Source organism: Oryctolagus cuniculus, chromosome 13, assembly GCF_051225735.1.
Source record: "Oryctolagus cuniculus isolate XC-2025 breed Fujian yellow rabbit chromosome 13, ASM5122573v1, whole genome shotgun sequence".
Taxonomy (NCBI): Eukaryota; Metazoa; Chordata; class Mammalia; order Lagomorpha; family Leporidae; genus Oryctolagus; species Oryctolagus cuniculus.
Genome location: NC_142879.1, coordinates 61337140 through 61352446, shown reverse-complemented (window position 1 = coordinate 61352446; position 15307 = coordinate 61337140). Strand labels below are relative to the sequence as shown.

The window sequence follows — 15307 nt, the reverse complement described above, 5'->3', positions numbered from 1 at the left end:
ATCTCAGCACTCAATGAAAACCCTGTATGTCATGATGTGTTATGTATTGGAATTTGAGGTGCTGTTGACAATTCACTTTGAAATAGAAGCCCTATTACCTCTCTACTTTTGCATAGATTAAAATTAAATACATAGATACTGTAAAGTGAGATGTTAAAAAATCATCTGTAACCACTAATATTCAAATGGGATTTTCTTCATTTTGTACAACCAAAATATTAATTTGATGCTGCAAATTTTATGGAAACCCATGGCTAAATAAGTATGTGAGGAGGTTGGGCACCAAAATAGCCTCATTGCTTCCACTTTCTAATACTCTGAATTTGAACCAATAAATCCTATTAATAAAATTCTGCTTTGGTGTTTTATCCATTGAGGTTACAATATAATAATTAGTTTCAGAAACGACAGTCCTCAAACATCTTGACACTTACCTGCTCTTACTTATAGAAGAGAACCATAAACCTGCTAAAAACATAATATGAGTTGTTGCTCTCACTCAAGCCTGTTCTGTGGGCAAGCTGAAAGCATTCATCTTAGGAGCACAATGACACTTTGAAAACACAACTCAAGTTTATGCTATTCAATTCTTTTTTTTTTTTTTTTTTTTTTTTAATTAAAGACAAGAGTTCCCATCTGCTCATTCACTTTCCAGATGCTGCCTAAGCTGAGAGTCAGGAACCCAATCCAGGTTTCCCACATGGGTGGCAAGGACCCAACTACTTGAGCCATTGCCTGCTGCCTTCCAGGGTGTGCATTAGCAGGAAACCAGAATTGGGAGCAGAGCTGGAACTTCAACCTGGGCACTCCGATATGGGATGTAGGCATCCTAACTGGTGGTTTAACTACTATAACAAACACCCACCCAGGAAGTATTTCAGTACTTGTGTCTAATACTCTACTGGGTGAGGAGAAGAGGGAAATGCAATTAATTATAAATAGTCCATAAGCAAAACCCCAATATTCCTTAGGCTCAAATTTCTGCCTGATAGCAGACCTGACCTTTCATACCAGTATTCTTTCCTGCTAGTTTCCCAAGGGCCTACATCCATGACCGCTTACAGGCTGCTAGGACAACACTGAGCTTGTCACCTCTATACAGTTCCTGACCTTGGCTGAGGAGTCTCTTGTCTTTAGCAGAATTTGGTAGTTGAGCGGTTTCCAGAGAGAGTCATCTGCCATGGCCACTGAAAACTGCGCAATGCATGGTATCAGGTGCTTTGTTACCCGTTCCTGGAACTTCTCATCTCCTCCAAGCCTGTTTCCCAGCTATGAAAAGGAAGACAAGGTATTAAAGCAACGAGTCTTAGTTTTGCTTCTGTCTGAAAAAATACCCAACATATCCATAACAGTTTACCACCCTTCATGATAGGCAGGCTAAGAAACTAGGTCCTATTCTAGTATTTTCTTGAGCACATAAGTATTGCCTTCTGGAACTTAGAATCTCAGAGCCCTGGGCATCAGCCCTTGCCCTTCCACAGACATTCTCAATGAAGCCCAGTTGAAAAAACACAGGTACATTTTAAAAATTAAAAATGAACCATGAGACTTTATACAATGTCTTCTTAAAAAATTCAAAAGTAAAACTCAAAAAATGCTACAATGAAGTTATATCCATGGAAACTCAATTTTGAAATCCATCCTCCTTCTTGGCCGGCGCCGTGGCTCAAAAGGCTAATCCTCTGCCTGCGGCGCCAGCACACCGGGTTCTGTCCCGGTGGCCCTTCTTCCTGTCCAGCTCTCTGCTGTGGCCTGGGAGTACAGTGGAGGATGGCCCAGGTGCTTGGGCCCTGCACCCAATGGGAGACCAGAAGCACCTGCCTCCTGCCTTCGGATCAGCGCGGTGCACTGGCCGTGGCGCGCCGGCTATGGCGGCCATTGGAGGGTGAACCAATGGCAAAAGGAAGACCTTTCTCTCACTGTCCGCTCTGCCTGTCAGAAAAAAATTTTTAATTAAAAAATAAAAGAAAAAAGATATCCATCCTCCTTCCCAAAACAGCAAGCCACGCAAGGTGTCATTTCCACAGATGTATAGCTTGCAGAGATGTGGCAACGTTGGCTTCCTTATAACAAAAAACCTTTCTGCGTGGTTACCTGATCCACCAGGGGCATCATCAAGGCTTCTGCTCTCTCCTTGCTTATAAAATGCTGAGTATCAAAGAGGAAGATTTTATATAAACAGTTCAAAATGAACTGCAGTAGCAAGCAGCACTTTTCTGGATCATTTTCAGAATCAAAAAATGCTTCATCTGTAGATAAGAGTAAAAAGAGGAAAAAAATAAGGCCCCGAATTTCACAATTTATTCTCCAGTGTTTAAATTAGAATCATTGTTGACATAACTACAATCAGAAGGGTATTTCTAAAGTGACCTGGAGATCATAATTGGGAGGCAAGCGGAACACAAAACAGACAGTCTTTCAGAAAAGATTCCTTTTTCTAGAGCTGTTAAGATTCAAATCCTCAGTTTGTCAAGTTAAATCACCTCCACTGTCATGTAAATCACTTATTATCATTAGAGAATAAACCGACTTTAATGTTTTAAAATTACTTCCAATAACTGCCAGTAATGCACATTGACTTTATTCTTTCTCCCAAGTGAGTCAACTTACTAAGAACATTTTTCCAATGTGCCAACAAGCAGTTCAAAGTCCAATGACAGTAAAGTAAAATTTATGCTCCTTAGCCTAGAACTCAAGATCCTACAAAATCTTGTCTCTCAGCGTGAGGCTGTGCCTTTATGTTTACTGTACCCTATGTAATGCACACAGAGAAAAGGGGTCAGCTGGAATGAACAAGCTACCAACCTGTTTTGGAGATGTTCACCTGGTTCAATGTGTCTGCAAAAGGCTTCACTAAGTGGCCAGCAAACAGAGTAAAAAGTCCTTTTAGTTTATCAGCAATGCAATCTGCCAAGTTGTAAAATGTCAACAGTCTGTCCTTAGGGGCATCTTCTGTTTTAGCCCAATCAAAGAGCTGGAAGGGTAACACCGTATTAGTTTCTTCTACACATCTTGTCACTTACAGCCGAGCACAGAGGAATTAGCGCAGAAGTTTAAAGCCTCACCTTGAAGAACAGAGGTCTGAAAGTGACCTCAGAAAGTTTTACGACCATGGCGACTAGACAGGCAACAATACAATTTTCTGTTTTTCCAACTTCCTCCAGATCATTCTGAAAGTGGCAGAGTTCATTTATTAGTCTTGAGGTCTGTTATTTTGGCAAGTACCAATGTTAAGCAGCTGGATTCTTCTTTGGCTCTTAAATAGGTGGATAGCAACTTACCTCAGAGTGCTGTGCCCGGAAGTCCAGAGCCTCCAAGAAAAACGAGGTTAGCTGAGACTGATGGGAGGTGAGCTCTTCCTTCTTCATCACCCCAATATGCTCTTGCAAGATGCTCATAAATGGACCCATGTGATTCTAACAATAACACAGTCAAGAGAGGTGCCATTTTTTAATTATTCCTGGAGTTCAGCAATGCATTGTCAAAGGAATTAAATAACCACATTCTTCAAATAAAATTTAAAAATTTCAACCATCTCTCCCTTTTCCAAAGTCTAATACCCAATATGATCTAACCTTCCAGTTCTTCTCAATCTGCTTGTAAGTTCTGTTGATGGCTGGCAGCAGGACTCGTGGTGAGAGTGTGGTTGCCAGTGTCTTTTTAAGAGACGTGAGTCGGATATTGGCCTGGGAGGTAGGACCCATCTCACTAGTGATTTTCTCCAGATGAATCACCTTTGTGAATATAAAAACCAGTCATTATAGATCCTGACAAGCACACACAGAATGGCTTAGTCAATTCAAATGCTAGTGTTTGGGAAATACTGAGTGCAATTTAGCCACACATATTTCCTTGAAAAGCCAATCCTGAATATTTGCAGATGACACCAGGCAGAAGCCTCTTTCCTAATTGGGAGCCAGGGAGGAGGGTAACTGGCAGATACAGAAGCCCACAGAGTACGCAGACAGATGGTATTTATCAGAGGACAGGAATCCAGGGACCGAAGAGTCGCGTTCTTGGTGCTAAAAGTAGTTGAGGACTGTCCTGAGCACAGGGCCCTTTCTGTGAGGCAGCTGCCTTTAAGCCCTGGATATGGAGTTTGTGAATCTGTTAAACTTACTTGCATCTTGGTAGTCAGGCTTCTAATATCTTTAATGGCAAATGATCAACACAACAGAACAGTGATAACAAGAGGAACAGGGACCAATATTCTTGGGCATTTTCAATCAAACGCCACTTGCCCCAGTGTGTGAACAGGCGATCAGTGACATGCAGTACAGAAATTCCACTATGCAAGCTGTTTTAGGATTAACAAACTTTTCACTTTGAAACAAACATGGTAAACCAGTTCCCACAAGCAGGAAGACAGCTCTCCCAGCCCAATTCCAAAGATCTCACAGAGGAAAAAAAAAATGAAGCAATGAAACATCTTCCACACAGTTAACAAGTGACCCCCATATCAATGTCAGGATTACATGGAAGGAAAGACAGAAGAGAAAAAGAGGCACACTGAGCAAAAACCAGCATGTTTTCAGCAGCTAAGAATCTTTTCTGTCAAACAAATTACAGCTTAAAGAAATGAAACCAGTCAATTTGTCATCACACCCTTTTCCCATACCCCACCATTTTCAGGACTTACCTGGGACAGAATGCCTTCTAGGTAGGGGCTGATGAAGTGTGGCAGGGTCTCAACAACCTTCTGTAGGGCGGCCAAGGCACTGAGCAGGTAGACCTCACTGGAGACAAGCTCGCTGGTGTTTTTCATTGTTGTCAGCAATGATGGCACCAAACTAGAAATACGGAAAAAGAGTTTCAGAGGAACTGTAAGCAAAAACAGCCTGGAGAATGAAGAAGTCTTTATCTCACTGTATGCATGTTGTCTCACACTGTCTACAGATTTTATGTGACCAAGTGCAAGAAATCTCCCCGTCCCAATAGTACCTATACACTAGCAATTTTTAAAAAGAGCAATATCTTTCAACTGAATACCTGTTATGTTAGGCACTGTGCAAAAAAGCCTCACAAACACTGCCCTACAGAAATCCAACCAGATGGGTAATGTTTCCGTTTTATAGGTGGCAAAGCTCTAACAAGTGACGTGACCTGCCCACAGCTAGTAACTCTCAGGGTCATGAGGGTCTAAACTCCCAAGGGAACAGCATAGGACAGCCTGCCCAAAAGGATGGGCCCCTCTATCAAGGCGCTGCACTCACTGTCTTCTAATAGCAAAGTCAAAGGGGATGAGACCTGGGGGACGATGAACACCACAGAGCTGTGCAGATGAAGACAGTGAGACAGCTGGGCTTTTCAGGCCGGAAAGGAGCCATTCTCTAACAGATCTCATCTGAAGTAACATCTACTTAAAGGGCAAAAACAAAGTCACTGGGCTGTGCTCTCCTGCCTGCACTGGACTGTACAGGTTCCTGTTCTCAAGCAGCATACCTGGGAAGCTGAGGGATGGCCAGTGCTTCCAGGGTGGAGGCCACCTCTGCTATGCACAGCAGGGCACTCCCCAAGACGTTCTTCTCTTCCTTTCGTTCTGGGGCAATCAATTTCACAGCAGTGTTCAACACTGGGACAAAAGTCTCCGGGTTTTCTGCACCAAAATTCTTGCATAAAAGCTTTAGGGTATACAAAGCCGTCTGTCTGTTGATTGCTTGTTCTTCTTCTGCCTCCTTTTTCTTACGCACAATGGCCAAAAGGACTGGAACCAGTTTTAGGAAACGGTAAACCTAAAGAGGACAGTGAAAATCCCCAAATAATTAAGAGATGCAGAAAACTGCTAGTCTATTTTCCCAGCTTGAGACCATCTAGTGGGAATCAGACTGAAGGGTTCCAGGCCACACAATTAAACATAAGCAATTGTTTCTCCACCTGCTGTATTTACTGCTAAGGAAATGTGTGAGCTTCCTGGCCAATTTCTGATTTATAAAAAGCACCCTACTAGTTTGGAGAGGAATTAGACTTATGCTCAAGTTAGTATTTGGTCCATTTTAACAAGAATTCCAATAAACTAAAATTCCAAAGAGCTCATACAACACACATCTACACTCCTATTAGACTCAGTATCACATTTTTTAAAACACACACGCCACAGTATTATATTCAGATAACAATAAACTTCAACTTTAGATGGTACCATTGGAGAAACTTAAGGGATTAAATGCAGCTCTTTGCTAAGGTAAAGGTTGGTAAGGGGTCTGCTGTATGGTCTTACTCACTATTTTTGTCTTCCAGGACATATTCTGTTGTAGCTTGTTATTCAAAAGATCCAGAGCTTTCCGACGAACGGATGGTAGGGGATTGCCCAGCAGCCCTCTAATCACAGGAATGAATGTTTCTGTGGGCAGCAATGCATTGACCTACAGAGAAGTTTTAAATTTAATGCAAAAAGGAAAAGAAAAAAGAGTAAGATCAACTCTGATTAGGATAGATTTTTATTCAGTGCATAATTTACAAGTGCCAGGCATTTTCATACACGTTTCCTTTCCTTTCTATATTTTTTTTATTTGAGAGGTATATATAGAGAGAGACAGAGATGGAGAGACAAAGACAGAGCTCCCAAATCCATTAGTTTGCTCCCCAAATGCCCACAAAGGCTAGGGCTGAGAAAAACTGGAGCCTGGAGCTGGAAACTCAATCCAGGTCTCCCACATCGGGGGCAGGGACCCAACCACTTGAGCCATCACCTTCTGACTTCCAGGTTGTCCGTTAGCAGGAAGCAGGAAGCAGGAAGCAGGAAGCAGGAAGCAGGAGCAGAGCTGGGAACCCAGGCACTCCAATATGGGATGTGTGTGTCCTATTCAGTAGCTTAACTGCTAGGCCAAATGCCTACCCCATACACATTTCCTTATTTAATTCTTACAATAACTTTTCATGTAGCCATTATAAACTATAATTTATTAAATAAAACAAACTCTAATGCTAAGAATAATAAATTGTTCAAGGCCATGTAAATAAGATTTTTTGCCAGATTTTGAAGAGTGATCCTAATTTTAAGGTCAGGGCACCCTTAACATACTTAATTAATATTTTAATTTTATTCCAGTTTGAATAAAGTGGAACATTATACAGTATATTACATGACTGAACAGGAAAGACTCAGATTTACAGGGTGCATGTTCTTATGGTGGGGAGGGGAGTCATCAAGAGATTAAGAAAAATCTATGCTGCATTGTATTAAGAGAAGGCACTGCTAAGTTTATTCTTAAAGTAAATGTTTAAGGTAAATAATTTTAGCATGACATAAACGTGAGCAACAAAACACGGTACTAATGGAGAGAGATGAAGACCTACCTTATCTAACATGTCGTAAGCTTTGCTAAGCAGTGCCCTCCAAAACTTCACAGTTATTGTGTCTGCATTTTTTTCCAGAGACTGTGCCACGGCATTAATATATCCAAGAACTGTTTCTAGCAACCTAAAACACAGGAGACTCTTTTGCAAACAGTGGCTAAAGACATTTTTAAAACCTTTATCTGAGATAGTGGCATTAAAAAAAAAAAAAGTTTATTTGAGAGAGAGCAAGAGACACATCTTCCACCTGCTGGTTCACTCTCCAAATGGCTGCAACAGATGAGGGTGGGCCCTGCTGAGGCCAGAAGCCCAGTTTGCAACCAGGTCTTCCATGTGCGTGCCAAGGACCCACTTGTACTTGTACTGCTGTCTTCTGCTGCATACCCAGGAACATCAGCAGGGAGCTGGATTGGAAGCAGAGCAGCTGAGATTCGATCCCGCACTGATATGGGATGCTAGTGTCATAAGCGACCACTTAACCTGTTGTGCTACAATAATGGACCCAGCTGAAGGCATCTAAAGAATTCACATCTACCTCAGATATAAAAGCAATGAAATGATTTTGTAGTGATTTATTTCAAAAACTACATGGAGGCCGGCACCATGGCTCAATAGGCTAATCCTCCACCTGTGGCGCCGGCACACCGGGTTCTAGTCCCGGTTGGGGTGCCAGATTCTGTCCCGGTTGCTCCTCTTCCAGTCCAGCTCTCTGCTGTGGCCCAGGAGTACAGTGGAGGATGGCCCAGGTGCTTGGGCCCTGCACCCGCATGGGAGACCAGGAGGAAGCACCCAGCTCCTGGCTTTGGATCAGCGTGGTGTGCTGGCTGCAGCGGCCACTGAGGGGCGAACCAACGGAAAAGGAAGACCTTTCTCTCTGTCTCTCTCTCACTGACCACTCTGCCTGTCAAAAAAAAAAAAAAAAAAAAAAAGTACATGGAAAGAAGGAAAAGGAAGGATTATCAAAAAGGAATTATCACTGAGAAGTGAATGCATGTCTGTGTCCAGAAGCACAGTCCTTCTTCAGGCTCAGCGAGGCACTGAATCAGCCAACAGTGTTGCCCATGTCACAGGATTCTGAGAGTTAAGGCCCTAGGTTTATGCAGCTGCCCGTACCCCATCCCAATACACCATTCAGATCAAAGAGGAATGTACACAAATACACATAACTCGTCTTTGACATCACAAGGAGACAGAAAGGACTACAAACTTTATAAATAACCTGTGATAAGAAAAGTATACACCAGATTCCAGTACAACAGCACTGGCTGAGAGGGGAGACAGAATGCAACACTGCACAGCACAAGACACTGACCCACCACCTCCTACATTAGAAAGCACTACACAGTCCTAAGAGCCCTGTTACAGGGCTGGGACTCGACAACTCTCATTACCTGCTATTGGACAGGCACTTTCAATGGGAGGGACAGGATGGCAGCAGTGGGAAGCCACTGTTTCTGGGAGGGAGGTACACAGCAGGGCAAGAGGTGCCCCCTGATTACCAAGGGAAGAATTTCTGCATCCAAATATGTAATGATGGTAGATGGGTATTATTAATCTGAATAAAGAATTTATAAACCCACACAGAACTGGGCCTTATCAAGACATTAAATATGAAAACTATATATAATCTATAATTCAGGAAAGGACCATGACCCAGAAGCAAAAGGGGTATAAAGGACACTGTTGGGGTAATCAGGGAAATGGAACAGGAAGTGTGGATTAGGTGACAGTATTCTACCAGCAATAGAACATTTTAATTTGATAACTGTAATGCAGTTTTAAAGAATATCTATTCTTAGGAGATGTTCAATGAAGTATTCAGGGGTAGAGAGGCATGTTTATAACTTTCAAATGGCTCAGAGAAAATGTTCATAGAAAGAATGATGAAGCAAATGGGGCAAAAATGTTAACAATTGGTTGTAAAGAGGATGAAGGAGTTTTGTGGATTATTTTTCCAGTTTCACTATCAGTTCTAAAATACTTCCAAATAAAATATTAAAAAATAAACAAACATACCTCTGTTCAAGGCCTTTTAAAATCTGAGGACCACCACTGTCAACTACCTAATTTTAAAGAAGGCATCATTAGAACAGTAGGGAAGCTGATAAGTCAATTGAAGTAGGTTCAATGAACCTCATCTTAGTCACTCAAACCTTCCACAGTAACTGTTTTGACATTACAGTTTAATCAGATTCAGATAATCTTCATTATTTTGTAGCAACTCTTTCTCTCAAATTAATTACATTCAATTTGTAGTATCTGTAAAATACTACAAAGATTCAGAAAAATATAACTGATAGCACTCATTGACCTACTATGTAACTTGATGAAATGCTGATCTTGTCAGCTCAAAGAATTAAACATTACAGATAAAGCTATATTCCCCTATGTACTATTCCCTAGTCCCATCCTCTTGTGATCCCAGGACTCCAAAAGACAACCACCATCCTGAATCTAATAAATATTTTCAAATAATACATTTCATTTGACAATGTGCTTTTCTGGTAACATTAGATTTTTGAAGATCTTGGTATGAGGATTTACATTGCTCCAGTTCATTTATTTTAACTGCATGCAGTATTCCACGCCAGACACCAGGACGTATTTATCCATTTTAGTCGGATGGTAGACATTTAGCTTACACCCATTTTCCTCCTCCTTTTACTAATGCTACTACCCAAGAATATTTTCATAACTTTCTTGAGCATCTAAGCAAGTCATGCAGACTGCAGGCCTGAGGGGAACCCCCAGAACACAGGAATCATTAGTATCTTCAATCTCATGAGATCCTGCCAAGCGCTTTGCGAAGTGCTTGGATCAACTCACACTACCCTCAAATGTGCATTCCGCATCTGTCACTTCCTTTGATGTTTCTGTTAATTTGATGGGCATGATAGTGTTACCTGTTTAATCTGCAGTTCATACGTACCAGGGACGGTGAACTCAGTAATTTGCCCATGTGTGACTCCTGCACTTCAGTGAATTGCTATTCTTTGTCAGTTGTTCTAATGACAACTGTTGTTTTTTTGGTTTATGCAGAGCAACAATCTTTTCTTAGTCTGTGACTTTCTTTTCACTTTGTTTAGGTGGCTTCTTGCTGAGTTAAATTTCTAAATAAATAATTAACTATCCTGTGGTCACAATATTGTTCTCTTTGATTTTCTTCCAAAAGTTCCAAGTATTGCTTTTCATATTAAAGTTATCACTCTACCTACAAGTGTATTTTATTATTTGGTCACAATGTTTTGATTACTCTTTGCAATACCATGTCCTTGGTCCTGTTAATGTTGTCATCTACCTGTCAAAGTCATTTAAAAAATGACTTAAATAAGGAAGTGCATTGGATTTCTCTGACCTCTTTACATAGTGAGTCTTCCTGTGGTTGAACTGTGTCTCTTCCCATCTCTTCAAACTTTCTTTTGTATCCTTTAATATCTTGAAAATTCCTCCATAATGCCTGGCACATGTGTTTGTTAGGCTTATTCTTAGTACCATATAAATTTGTTTTTATCGTATATGAAATATTTTTTCTACCCCATTTTCTATTAAGACAAATACAATGGTGTGTAGGACTAATTCATTCTGCTAACTTGATTGATCCTGATTATTTCTGATACTGATCTCTACCGAAGCAAGCATTCTGAAATAATTACTTCTAAGAGTTCACTGACTTTTTTTCTTGATTCTTAAAATTCATTTTTTTTTCTGAATAAAATGACACCTTTGTTCCCAACTCTAGAAGGGACACCAGCATGGTATAAATCACAGGCTTATGACAGATAACGTTTGTCAGCACCAAATAATTCCTATCTATCTTGTATTGCTAAGATGATTTCTTTTTTCTTAAATCATGACTGATCATGAATTTTCTGAATTATTTCTCCATAAAGATAATGATTGTATGGCTTCTCCTCTTGATCCATTAACATGCTATAGTACTTTACTAGATGTTCTAATGTTAATAGTTGTATATTCCTGGTTATATTTCTTTCTCTCTCATTGTTTAAACTCAAGTTTGATACATTCACAGAAAAGTGCACACATCGTACATTCAGAGCTTGTTATGTCCTGGTGAAGAACAGGGCCAACGGCCCTGTTCCATTACTATCCTTTCCCTCCTCCCTAAGGGTACACATTATCATGACTCTGAAAACTATAAACCTATCTGTCTGGTTTTCAACTTTGTATAACTGGAATTGCAGTATGTACATTTTTGTATGGCTTCTTTCAATATTGAGACTCATCAGCGATGGCTGTTGCCATGGAGGTTCACCCATGCTCATTTAGGGCCACAGACAATTTATCCACTCTCAGACAGTTTGGTTGTTGCCAATTTGGGGTCACCAAGAATAATGCTATTACAAACATTTTTATGAATTTTTAGAACATATCAACAGTTTTTTACGGTGACAAAGACATTTTTCTTTTATCTTGTCTCATATTTCCATGAGACACTTGTCAAACTAGTTTCACTAGTTTAAATTCAATTCCTTTTGAAAAAACAAAATCATTATATCATAAACACATTTAAAGGACACATCACCTTTTTGAGAAAATTATTGGAAGCCAGGAGCTGAGACATGAAGGATACTGATAAAAATTTAAAATGCCGCAGTTGCTTGCTAGTATGAGTGTCTACATTAAAAATCTGTAGCATTTCTTCTTGTGACTCATTCTTTTTAGATACTACTTTGGAAAGGGTTTCTGAAAAATAACAACAAGACAAGTGACCTTATTCATCTTCAACCTGACTCTTCACTATAGATACAGAATGAGCTTTATGGTTCAACATGGTTAACGGGATATAATTTTCAGACAGAAGTTTGTTAGTCTATTATACCCAAGTTTTCCTCTTCTAAATTAGCAAAAAATCTGAATGAGTGCATTTACCAAGAAAGCACCCAACCGCCCTGAGGGAAGGGTGTGTGCGACAAAAAAAAAAAAAAAAAAAAACAAGGCCAACTCAATCAAATGGAAGACAAAGATATCACAGAAGTCTTTAAAAAATATCAGCTCTACTGAATTCCTTATTCAAATATATCTAATATACATGGAGATGGGGGTCCATGGTGGGCCACTTAAAAACCACTAATCTAGAAAATGACCCAATGTAAATACTCTTCCTTAATCACATCACCATGTAAAGCTCTCTAGGCACCCTCCTGGTCTGTCATTGCCAAAAGGGAGCTGACTGCAGGATGACAAGTTACTCTGTGGCCACCCTAGGGTGACAGGGCCAGTGGCTGGCCACACAGGAAACAGTCCCTATGGAGTTCTCAGTACTTTATAATACACCTTGCTGTTCTGCTCCAAAAATCAGAGAACCAAGAATGTTCAACACTATAAACCTTTTCTTAAGCTAGCCTCATTGGTGTTGCAATTAATGGACTTTTCTTCAGGACTCTGCTATAAGGTAAGATTCTAACATTTAGTTACCACTACTGTAGTACTGTCTTTTTGTCTTGGACATGTCTTCACAAAAATTTTTTAATGGGAGTTCTTGCTAACTGTCATCTGAACATAATTTATCCTGGACAGTATAACAAATTCCCCAGCTAAGACAGCACATGGAACACAAGTAAAAAAAGACAACATGTGACAAACAACAAGAATTCCTACTAATTATGCGAGAAAGTACACAATCATAGGCTCAAATCAAAAATGGATTCTAAAGATGGCCTGCATCCTCCTCTGCTTCTCTTTAGCTCTCCAATGAACAATACATCACACCTGACTTAGGCTTACCCTCTTTCTCCTCCGGCAGCTCTGTCAAATACTCAAGGATATTCATCAAGCTTTGTATCTGATGCTGGACATTAAATTCACAACAGACTGAAATCCAGAATTCAGTGTCTGCTTCTAAAATAGCATCCTATAGAGAGAAGAAAAAAGGTAACAAAACTGTACCTACCAATGGCAATAAATAAACATGAATTTATGATTAAAAAATACTCCTTAGCATGCATATTTTTGCCCAATGGTCACTACAGAAGAATGCTAGTGAGTTCCTTCTATCAAAAAGCTCATTAGTGAGAAGTGTGGAGGTATAATGCTAGGACAATTTACATTAAGATTTCTAGCAGAACTGCATATACTCTTACTCAGAATAGGTCTAGATCTACTCCCAGATCCCACATCCAAGAAGTCATTTAAAAGCTTTCAGTCCTGCCCTTATCTGTCCAAATCAGGCTTTTCCAGGCAATTAGCTGGGTCTTTCTTAAGAGATTCCAGGGATGCGGAAGCTCCTTCCTTTCCCCACAAAATGCCTCCAAAATCATTGTCAAGAGATCACTTTCATTATTTAAACCCTACTGCTGTGTTTAAAACAGAACCAGCAGCATGGCACCAGGCTTGTTTTCAGAAGTCAAACTGCCCTCAGAGATGCTTAACTGTTACAGAGGAGACTGTGAGAGCTGCAGGCTCTGAAAGCAATTTTAAAGGATGCCAAAAATTCTTTTTACAAAAGGTTATCAACCAGCGTTGTCCAATAATCACATTAAGCACCTCCAGTCCTATGTTTAAACTGGACAACATCACAGAATCTGTGTGGCACATCACCAATTTCCTTAATACCACCCCATCCTATATTCTGACCTTTTCTCCATTGGCAGCCACCAGCACTGTTTTGGTGACGTACTGTTCAAAGAGCAAGATGAGAAGAACCCAGAGGAATTTTTCTGCACCTAGTGTATCAATAAGCTGAACAAGGATGGGCAGGCGCCGGTGCTCTGGAACATGTGGCAGTGCATCCACAAATACACTAATGATTTTGACCACAATTTCTTTCACATTTCTTGTAACTTCCATAGAGTCTCCATTATCAGACTGCAGAAAGGTAGGGACAATGAGAAGGTAAATAATCCTACACACAATAAGCTTTAAGTGGATAAGGTCTTCAGATGTGCCACTAGAACAATATCTAAATACTGACAAAGTTCTATCCGTAAGTATTCAGTAAGTATCTTTCATATCCCACATACTATTTGACTCTCAGAGAAATACAAAATGTAAGATGTGAGCCCAAAAGGCGATTGATCAATCGTATAAAACAAGATGCACATGGGAAAAAAAAACAGCAGGAAGCAGCAAATGCCCGATGTGACCTGGGAAAGCTGCACAAATTATGCGGGATTTCTGTTATACTTTGACAAAAACGGGTATATCCAGGTAAGCAGAGGACAGATTTCAGTAACTCTCCACTGCTTTCAGAATAAAATTCAAACCATGATAGTCTGACATTGGTGACCAAAATACAGTTTTGGGGGAGCTGGCACTGTGGCGCAACAGATCGTTAATCCTCTGGCTGTGGTGCCGGCATCTCATATGGACACTGGTTCCTGTCCTCACTACTTCGCTTCCGATCCAGCTCTCTTGCTATCGCCTGGGAAAGCAGTAGATGATGGCCCAAATAGCAGTGGAAGCTGGCCCAGGTCCTTGGGCCCCTGCAACTGTGTAGGAGACCCAGAAGAAGCTCCTGTCTCCTGGCTTTGGATTGGTACAGCTCTGGCTGTTGTGGCCATCTGGGGAGTGAACCAGCAGATGGAAGACCTCTCTCTCTGTCTCTACCTCTCTCTGTAACTCTTTCAAATAAATAAAATAAACATTTTAAAAAAAAAGATGGGCCAAATGCTTGGGTCCCTGCACCCATGTGGGAGACCCAGAAGAAGCTCCTGGCTTTGGATAGGCTTGGCTCTAACTGTTGCAGCCATTTGGGAAGTGAACCAGCAGATGGAAGACCTTTCTCTCTGTCTCTCCTTCTCACTGTCTGTAACTCTACTTCTTAAATAAATAAATAAAATCTCAAAAAAGAGTGTGTGTGTGTTGCAGCCATTTGGGAAGTGGGGAAGTGAACCAGCAGATGGAAGACCTTTCTCTCTGTCTCTCCCTCTCACTGTCTGTAATTCTACTTCTTAAATAAATAAATAAAATCTCAAAAAAGTGTGTGTGTGTGTGTATATATATATATGTATATATATATATAGCTGTTGAATGAGTGACTTAAGGAATGAAT

At 40.5% G+C, this 15307-nt stretch overlaps 1 protein-coding gene across 3 annotated transcripts in view; it reads right to left on the bottom strand.

The window, feature by feature from the left end:
• Positions 1 to 15307, bottom strand: part of HEATR1 (HEAT repeat containing 1) — a 57054-nt gene that overhangs the window by 1615 nt on the left and 40132 nt on the right. The window contains exons 30-43 of one of the 3 annotated variants that reach the window (XM_002717318.6): positions 13891 to 14121; positions 13042 to 13168; positions 11840 to 12000; positions 9313 to 9359; positions 7297 to 7420; positions 6222 to 6362; positions 5443 to 5732; positions 4640 to 4790; positions 3576 to 3734; positions 3282 to 3416; positions 3066 to 3170; positions 2806 to 2974; positions 2095 to 2249; positions 1111 to 1269 (exon numbers count right to left, since the gene is read on the bottom strand). In XM_002717318.6, the coding sequence (XP_002717364.3) occupies positions 1111 to 1269; positions 2095 to 2249; positions 2806 to 2974; positions 3066 to 3170; positions 3282 to 3416; positions 3576 to 3734; positions 4640 to 4790; positions 5443 to 5732; positions 6222 to 6362; positions 7297 to 7420; positions 9313 to 9359; positions 11840 to 12000; positions 13042 to 13168; positions 13891 to 14121 (2154 nt within the window). Of the gene's footprint in view, positions 1 to 1110; positions 1270 to 2094; positions 2250 to 2805; positions 2975 to 3065; positions 3171 to 3281; positions 3417 to 3575; positions 3735 to 4639; positions 4791 to 5442; positions 5733 to 6221; positions 6363 to 7296; positions 8371 to 9312; positions 9360 to 11839; positions 12001 to 13041; positions 13169 to 13890; positions 14122 to 15307 lie in introns of those variants that run through there. The other 2 variants (XR_016219033.1, XR_016219032.1) reach the window with 2 other exon arrangements.